Raw genomic sequence first — 9,272 nt, forward strand, 5'->3', positions numbered from 1 at the left:
TCTAGAAGTACTTCACTTCACACTGTCAACAAAAATAATCCATAACCAATCTATAAATGAAAATTCGGGTGAGTCTATTCTGAGCTAAAATGTGAGGACCATGGCCCAGAGCCTTTGGGAAGAAAGGGCACCAAAGAAGTGAGGTGTACAGAGTGGTTATATACCCCCAAAGAGGATGTTTCATATATGATTGAAATGTCCCTTTTACAATAGTCGTGAGACTGCTCTGTTGGCACAGTGATTGATGGACACAGCAGGAAGGTCTGCTGTCTCTGTGGACACAGCAGGGTGGCAGGTCTGTTGTCTCGAGCTGGGTGGTCACAGGTGAGCTGGGTGGTCAAAGGTGAGCGCAGCAATCAGTTCCTAGCCTAAGGAAAGATGCTTATCCTTAAGGAAATGCCAATGTGGGGGCAAGTTGCACCTTTATTTTAAGGCCATTTGTTCTTGCCATAGTAAATGTTTAAAGCAGATACACAATGCCTGCTCAACGGTCATGGTCAGGCCCTTTTGGAAAAAACAAAGTCAGGCAGAATTAGGTTTACACCAAATGGCTTCCTCATATACTTCAATATATCCTATTGCTTGCCATTTCTATTTGTCAACAGTAATAAAACACAAAGCATGTTTACTAATACACCCAAACACTTTTTAGTTTCTCTGTAATAAGAAGCCAAAAGTAGATAAAGTTACATTTAGTAATTAACGTCTAATATCTTATCTTATTTAGAAATTATCTAGATACTCAAATGAATTTTATCATTTAAATTAACTTAGCAAAAGTTCAATGTTTCAAGTTACCAAAGAGATTTTGGAAGTTATTTTAAATACACATGCCATAAACTATAATTATTGCTAAAGTTTTATCTATAAATTCTTATTTCATTTATATCTAAATCATTTGTTCCCAACAATTCTGTTTAGATTACCCACAAAAGCGTCTCTTAACAAAGGGTAAGTAAATTCTGCTTTCCAGAGTTTCTCTCATGTCTGCAGTTTTTCAAAGTAACCAACCCAAAATAATCCTCATGCCAAAGAGACATATCTTTAGGTGGCCAATTCAAATCCCCTACAGACGGTCTCTGACCTCACTCATCCTAGCCGTCAAGGCTGCAGGGGGTGCACCGTGTCAGGAGAGGGAGGGTGGTACCTAAAAAACAATGGCCACTGCCCCCATCACAGCCACTGGGCCCTAAGTCCCATGAGACCGGACACCATGTCCCTATCCATATGTTGCTCTACCCCAGTGCCAGGTCCTAGTGAGCACCAGGTGCAAACCAGTGGAATGACTCAATGGCCCTACAAGACTTCTCAAGTTGGCTCACTCCCCCATTTGACTAGATCAGTACTGCCCAGCTCCTCACTCCCCACACTTCCACTACCGCCTCACTTTTCCACATTCTCAGGTCATGACCTTGCTTCTTATTTCACTGAGAACACAGAAGCCATCCTCAGAGGAGGCCACATGCTCTGCCCACCACATCTTCCTGCAGCTGCGCATGTGCTCTGGTGGCCGCCAATCGCTCCAGATGAACCATGAGGCCAGCCCCCAGACCTCACTGCACCAATCGCTTCTCATCTGCTCAAGCACAAGGCTCCAGGAATTGTCTTCTTTCTGTCCTGCACCTCAGTTGCCCCCCTTGCTAAAATATTTTTGCCACTGGAGCATCAACATGCTGGGATCATGCTCTTCCACAATGATTTTTTTCTTGATCTTTAATATTCTCTCCAGCTACCTCCCATTTCTCCACTTTCTTTCATAAGAAAATGCCAGAGAATTGTCTCTATACGCTGTTTCTACCTCTTCTCCTCTAGTACCTGCTCTGGGTCTTCACTGCTCCTTAGCTGGACTTGCAAACCCCAACAGACTGGGCCCTGGGCACATCAGTGCCCCCCCAGTTGTGTCTCTGGATCCCCTAACTGCTCTCATGGGACTGAAAGCCCTCACTGGGAGGGACCCTTGCTGGCTCATGTCTCCACTCCCTGCACCCAACACAAGGCCTGGGGACTAGCAGATAAAATGCATGTGGATTAATGAAATTAGCACAAACCCCTCCCAACTCCTCCCTGTCCTGGGCCATGTAGGAAGGAGACGAAACTACCCAAGGTCCCCTCTCATCTCTTGATAAGATAAGGGACCATCCATCTTTGCTGCCCCACCCACCCCCACTCAGCCCCCATCCAGACCCTGCGCCTGCGCTGATATCCACCCCCAGCAGGCCTTGCGAAATTGCCCCACTAGGTGCCCATCCATCTCTTTCTGCCTCTTCCCATTGGAGGCCTCCAGCCCTGACCCCTGCCCAGGTCTCCTGGCCGGGTCCAGGGCTGACTTGTTCCATGACGTGATCAAGTCGGCCAGTCCAGCCTCCAGGCGAGATAAAAGGATTGAGCTGAAAGGAGGGTCAGGAGCTCAGGGATGGCGTTCAGGGCGAAGGCAGACGTGCGTCTGGCAGGGTCCTGGCTGTCCCTGCGCTGGGCACACTCACTGGGCTCCAGAGCCACTCCCACCCCGAAGGCGATGCTGCCCTTCGAAGCCATACCCGAGTGTCCAGGAAACAGGTGGATGAGGGTGCTGCAGATCTGGAGGGAGCAGGGCTCCGAGAACCTTCACCTGGAGATACATCAGACCTTCCAGGAGCTGGGGCCGATTTTCAGGTACGGCCCTCCCTGCCCGTGTGCTGAGAACACGCCAAGCCTCTGTCCCTACCGACTGTGAGTGCTTGCTGAGTGCCCTGAGCTGCTGCATCCCCGCCAGGCCCCTGTGCTCTGCATCCTCAGGCGGGCCAGCGGGGTGGGGAGGGGGCAGCTCTGCTGGTGGAGACAGTGGCTCTTGGTGAGGACGCAGCACTCCACGGCTCGCCGCTGAGTGCACAGAACGCAGACACTAGAGTGGGAGAGGCTTCAGTGAGACAGCGAGAGGACCGCCTGTTCTGAGCCCCAGTCCAGGAGAACGGGGAGGTCAGCAGGAGACAGTCTGGATTGCTTCTGCCCAGCGGGCCCAGGGAAGGACACGGCCCCACAGCAGGGCTTTGCGCTTTGTCCCACAGGTACCACATGGGAGGGACACAAACGGTGTTTGTGATGCTGCCCGAGGATGTGAAGAGGCTGCAGCAGGTGGAGAGCCACCACCCAAGGCGGGGGACCGTGGGGCCCTGGCTGGCCTACCGACAGCATTGTGGGCACAAATACGGCGTGTTCTTGCTGTGAGAGCCAGTTGGGATGGGAGGTGGGCATCCTGGGTGCAGAGACGAGGGAGACGGGGAGGACCCCAAAGCAAGCCTGCCCTGGGGCCTATCTAGGTGGGTGGAGAGAGGGGGACACAGCCCCCGATGCATGAGTGCCCATCCCATGGGGGCATCGTGCCCTGGGGTTGGGGAGGCAGAGCAGTCACACAGGTGGGCCCCCTTCTGCAGAGTGAGAGGAAGAAGGCCGGCAGTCACCATGGGGGAGCGCCCCCTCCACACAGGCCCCAGGGGTCTTGGGGTTGAGGCAGAGTTTGCTCAGGAGGGGAGAGCCCTGGGGATGGGGAGACAGTGGACAGCAGGTTGATGGCGCCTTTGCCCAGAGGCTGAGCTCAGGGTAGGAGCCTGGGTGAGCACCGGCATGCACATCTGCGGTGTCTGCTTGTGTGGACCTCTGTGCTTGCCTAAGAATGCGTGCCGTGTGTGTGCACATGTGCTCCTGTGTGTGGATGGTGCTACATGTGTGTGAATGGACATGTGGTTGCCCATGTTGACTTTCTTGTGTTTGTACTCATGTGTGTGCCTGTGTATGTGTTCGTGCCACTGCCTGTGTTGGTCATGTGTCTCCTGTGCTTGCACGTGTGTTTGTGCCTGCATGTGGGTTTACGTGTGCCTGCGTGCATGTGTGTATGTGAGTCTGCGTGTGCATGCATGTTTTGGGTGTCTGAGTAAGTGTATTGTGCACTGTGCGTGTGAGAATTGTGTGTCTGCGTTCAAGTGTGTTTTCCTATGTGTGTCCTCTGTGTTAGCATAGATGTGTGTGCACATCTGTGTGCATCTTGCTGTGTGCACGTGCTTGCACTTGTGTGTCATATGTGCATGTGTGTGCACGTGCTCGTTCTCAATACCTACAGGCAGCTGCTGCAGAAAAGCAGGCATTTGCGCTCCACCCCGGCTGAGAATGCACATCCCTCCGTCGCTCATGAGGACATCCCTGGAGCCCCTCATGTGCTCTGGGCTCTGTTTTGAGCACATTAAGGAGACGCACAATTTGGTTCCTGCCGTAGAGGAGCTGGAGACCCTAGAGGGAGAGGAGGAGGGGCGACTGGCCAGAGGCCACATTCTCAGGAACGGGGAGGGTGGGGAGAGGAAGGTCGCGAAGGGCCTCTCCCTCTCTGGGGCATGGAGTGAGCAAGGTGGGCAAAGCTGGAGAGCAGGGCCGGCCTCCTTCCTCGGAGAAAAGGCCTCCACACCCAGGGAGGGCCGGGATGGGGCGTGTGTGGCCGGGCACGGGCTTGCAAGTTTGCACGAGCAGACTCAGTGGCCACACAGCACGTCCTGCCAGGAGCTCTGGGCCCAGCCCCAGTGCAGACTTGAGCACCCTGGGCACAGCACTCTCAACCTCGCTGGAAGAAAGGGTTGCAGCTGGGGCCCAAAGGCAGCAGCCTGCCCCCGAGGGACAGCAGCAGCTCCTGGCCTCGCTCGTTTCCCTTTGGGGATAAGGAAGATGGGGTTCTGGGGCTGGGGGTCAGCTGCTGACTCAGGCTGCCCTGAAGCTCTGCTCTTGGCTCAACAGAAACGGGCCCGAATGGCGCTATGACCGATTGCGGCTGAACCCAGACGTGCTGTCACCACAGGCTGTTGAGAAGTACATCCCCATGGTGGATGGGGTGGCAAGGGACTTCTCAAAGGCCCTGAAATCGAAGGTGCTGCAGAATGCCCGGGGGAGTCTGACCCTGGATGCCCGGCCCAGCATCTTCCACTACACCATAGAAGGTGTGGGGCACAAGGGGCGGTGCGGGCTCGGGGACACTGGAGGAGGCCAGGAACTGGGGCGGGAGGGCCGGTGCGAGGCAGCTGTGAGGCCCCGGCTGCCTTAGGCTCAGCAATGGCATCCTCCCTGCAGCCAGCAACTTAGCCCTTTTTGGAGAGCGGCTGGGCCTCCTTGGCCACAGCCCGAGCCCTGCCAGCCTGCACTTTATCCGTGCTCTGGAGACCATGTTCAAATCCACCGTCCAGCTCATGTTCATGCCCAGGAGCCTGTCACGCTGGACAAGCACCAAGGCGTGGAAGGAGCACTTTGAGGCCTGGGACTACATCTTCCAGTATGGTGAGGCCCAGGGGCCGGCCAGTGCTGCGTGGTGGGGACACGAGGCTCCCCAACTTCCACTTACCACAGTCCGGGAGAACTGAGGCCACATAAGGGGCTTGTGGCTTTTGTGTCCCCAAGACAGCTGGCAGTGATCTGTGGGCTGATCCCTAGAACCCGGCACAGGAGCAGGGAGACTTGGGGGTGCTGAGGGCTGGCGGGTCGGAGGACAGCATGAAGTGCCTCCCAGCACCTGGCCCAGGGCCTCCGTCTCTGTGCCCCACAGCCAACAATTCCATCCAGAAAATCTATCAGGAGCTGGCCCTCGGCCACCCGCGACACTACAGTGGCATCGTGGCGGAGCTGCTGCTGCGTGCAGACATGAGCCTGGATGCCATCCGGGCCAATTCTATTGACCTCACTGCCGGGAGCGTGGACACGGTCAGGACAGCAACCAGCCCTGCCCAGAGAACAGGGCGCCCTCCTAACCCCAGGCAGCACCCTCCCATGCCATCTGTCTCCTGCATATTCCCCCTCCAAACTCCGCCCTCCCACCCCAGTCACTGTGCCTCCAGACTGCTGACCTTGACCTCAGCTTCTGAACTGATGGAAGGCTGGAGGGGAGGGAACACAGGAGCCCACCCTGGAAGGGACGGAGTTTGCAGTTAGTTACGTGGGAAACTGAGCTCCAGGCAGAGTGCAGAGTGGACAGAGCCTGGGGACGTGCAGCCACACAGACCCCAGTGGGACAGTCTGGGTCCTGGGAAGAGGAGGAAGGGCAGAGAGGCAGCTGGAGGGCTGCACAGGGGACCCTTCCCAGTGACAGGTGACATCTGGCTGTCACTAAAGATCCTTGGAGGGGACAAGCTGATGACAGCACAGGCCTCCAGCTCCTGGAGGAGAGGACAGATGGCAACCCAGCACGGTGGGCAGGGCGAGCCCCAGGGTGTGGAGTGTAGCCGAAGCTTCGCGGTTCAGACCCAGCCTTCATCTGCCAGCATCTTGGAGGGCCTGCTCTGGCCCCAGCCCCGGGATTCCGAGCAGGGCACAGACTCGCAGTGAGAAACTCCCTGAGCAGAGGCTGAGACGCAGCCACCGCAAGAGAGCCCAGGGGAGGGCATGTCTCAGGGGCAGCTCTGGGAAAGCTCCCGGGAGGAGGGGGCCTTTCAGCTGAGTATGGAAGAACCACCGAGAAGTCGGACAGGCCATGAAGAGGAGGAGGTGAGGGCAGTGCTGCAGGGCCTCCAACAGCCGACAGCGAGCGACGGAGGGAGGCTGAGTGGAGGACACAGGGCAACTGGGCAGATGAGGCAGCGAGGGTCAGGGCCCCATCAGGAAGGGTCTCGGGCACCAGGCCCATCTCCAAGGCTGGAGGAAGGCAGTGGGAGAGCATCTTGGTCAGAGCTGCTCCCTAAGTGTCCCTGTGTGCCACCAGGTAGAGCAGGGCCTGAAGCTCAGGGGCAGCGGGAGGCCACTGCTGCATGTCAGGCGAGGCCAGGGGCACACTGCCCGGGAGACTGGCATTCAGGAGATATTCAGCCCCCAGATCTCGGGCTGGCCTGGTGGGCGCCTCTCCCAACACATGGAAATGAGCCAGGAGGAAGAACTGGTTGGGGTTCCGGGGTGGCCAGTTCGTGCTATGACCATGACGGCTGGGCTGGCCTGCCTGTGGATGCCCAGAGGAGATCACCTATGGAGAGCAGATGGACCTGGACTCCTGAACCCTTTCCCTGAAATAAATGGCAAAAGTGAGCCCCTCCCATCCCGCAGAAGAGTGAGAACCAGGCCCTGAGGAGGCCTGGGTCCTCACTGAGATGGGACTCCTTTCCTGAGCGAGTCAGGGAAAGGAGATGAGGTGGGTGTTAGGATCTCGAGGTCTCACATCCCCAGGCTCTGTCCTGCTCTGGGCATGCACATCACAGTGGGTCTGAGATGACCGTGCCCCCAGGGGAAGGCCGTCTTCCTGGGTTGGGTGGCCTGGGTCTGAGGTGCATGGCCTTTGCTGAGGTCTGAGCCCTGCACCTGTTGCTCCTGCAGACGGCCTACCCCTTACTAATGACCCTCTTTGAGCTGGCTCGGAACCCCAAAGTGCAGCAGGCCCTTCGCCAGGAGAGCCTGGTGGCCGAGGCCAGGATCTCTGAAAATCCCCGGAGGGCGACCACGGAGCTGCCCCTGCTGCGCGCGGCCCTCAAGGAGACCTTGAGGTAGGTGTGGCAGACGCTGGCTGCCCCCACTGCGGTGGCTCCGTCTGGAGAGCAGCCTCACTGGGGCTTGCAGAGAGGGATCCCGGGGCTGATAAGCAGCCTTGCCCAAGGCCCCATCCCCCAGCACCTCCTCTTCCTCTCCCTAAGGGGACGGGCGCTTCGTCCTCTGGGATCCCACTTCAGTGTCCTGGGTGCCATCCTCAGCGGTGTCCTCCCTGGCCCAGGGCTGCTCAGGCTGGGGGAGCTTTGGCTGATCTCAGGAGGTGCACGGAGGCAGCTCCTCATGATCTGGACCTCCTGGTGCCAGAAGCCACCTGTGAGGGCGGAGGGGAGCGCTCCCTGGCCGGTGTGTCCTGGCTAGGAAGGCTGCGGAAGGGCAGCGACGGGCCCCGTCACAGCTGAGGACCCTGTCGGGCGCCCCTATCCACAGGCTGTACCCGGTGGGTGTCTTCTTGGAGCGAGAGGTGAGCTCGGATCTGGTGCTGCAGAACTACCACGTCCCGGCTGGGGTGAGTGAGGCCCCACAGCCCCTCCAGCAGCCACCAAGCCCACGTGACCTTCGCCCAGCGGGCCGCTCACCCTGCCCCTCCTCCCCTGCCTGCAGACAACAGTCAAGGTGCTGCTCTACTCCCTGGGTCGAAACCCTGCCGTGTTCGTGAGGCCCGAGCGCTATCATCCCCAGCGCTGGCTAGACAACAGGGCCTCCAGCACCAGGTTCCCCTACCTGGCCTTTGGCTTTGGCCTGCGCCAGTGCCTGGGGCGGCGCCTGGCGGAGGTGGAGATGCTGCTTCTGCTGCACCACGTGAGCGGGCCTGGGCGGGGCAGGCCGGGACTGGAGGCGGTCGGACTGGGCGTGGCCTGTAGGTGGGTGGGGCGGGAGGCCGAGGCTGTTGGGCGGCCTGGCTGGAGACCGGGGGCTTCTCCTTTAGGTGTGCCCACGTAGCGGGGCCCTGGAAGGCGGGGGAAGCCGGGCCAGGACCGTGGGGCTGATCCGCTGGTCTCGGGGAATCCGCGCCTCTGTCCTAGGTGCTGAAAAACTTCGTGGTGGAGACGCTAACGCAAGAGGATGTGAAGATGATCTACCGGTTCATATTGATGCCCTCCACACTCCCCCTCCTTACCTTCCGGGCCATCAACTAGTCACGTCTCTACTGTTGGGTCGGCCACGCCACCAGCCCCCCTCTCCCTGACCCCAGGCTACCCTTGTTTTTTCCCATGGGCCCTGCTTATGGTGTCACACACTGTCCAGCCAGCACTTTGCACAAGTGGAACAGCCCGGGCTCTCCGAGGGTCCAGGCTTGCCAGGCTATGCATCAAGGCCAGGGCAGAGCTAGGGATGAATCTTGGTTGCAGGTGCTAGCTGTGTGCCCAGTCCCACCAGCACCTTCTCCAGCAGGGGGCACCCTCTGAGGGCCTTTGGCTCACTGTCGCCCCAGCCCTAGCTCCAGACTCTTCAAGTGTCCACAGAAGGAACTTCAGATCCTGCCACTTGCCTACTTGTCCCGTCTCGTATACTCTCTGTACTCAATCCTGTCCCCGTGCCAGAGCTGGCAACTTCGGGGTCCCCTGTTCTGCTCATTGCTGTTTCGAATGTTATACTCTTTTCCTGCAACTCTCTTGCCTAGATGTGACCTTCAGGCTGGGTGATTTGCTCTCTACCTTTTCTACTCAGCCCACTTGGGCTCCTCCCGGCAGTGCCAGTCCTCTGGGGTGTGGTTCAAGCCCCAGGCCAAGGGCCTAGATTGACAAGTCGTGAGTGGTGTTTACTAGAAGAATAGGCTCCACGTTGCCAACTCGGAC

General features: G+C 58.1%; 1 protein-coding gene across 1 annotated transcript; it reads left to right on the forward strand.

Moving 5' to 3' along the window:
• Nucleotides 1-2,413: 2,413 nt before the first annotated feature.
• Nucleotides 2,414-8,612, forward strand: LOC124228217 (cytochrome P450 11B1, mitochondrial-like). The gene is made up of 9 exons (XM_046642562.1): nt 2,414-2,652; nt 3,045-3,200; nt 4,756-4,955; nt 5,086-5,289; nt 5,555-5,709; nt 7,306-7,472; nt 7,903-7,981; nt 8,077-8,274; nt 8,499-8,612. Exons 1-9 carry the CDS (start codon nt 2,414-2,416, stop codon nt 8,610-8,612), a joined length of 1,512 nt encoding a protein of 503 aa, XP_046498518.1.
• The last annotated feature ends 660 nt before the right edge of the window (nt 8,613-9,272 follow it).

The sequence above is a fragment of the Equus quagga genome, chromosome 16 (assembly GCF_021613505.1).
Source record: "Equus quagga isolate Etosha38 chromosome 16, UCLA_HA_Equagga_1.0, whole genome shotgun sequence".
In the NCBI taxonomy this organism is placed as follows: Eukaryota; Metazoa; Chordata; class Mammalia; order Perissodactyla; family Equidae; genus Equus; species Equus quagga.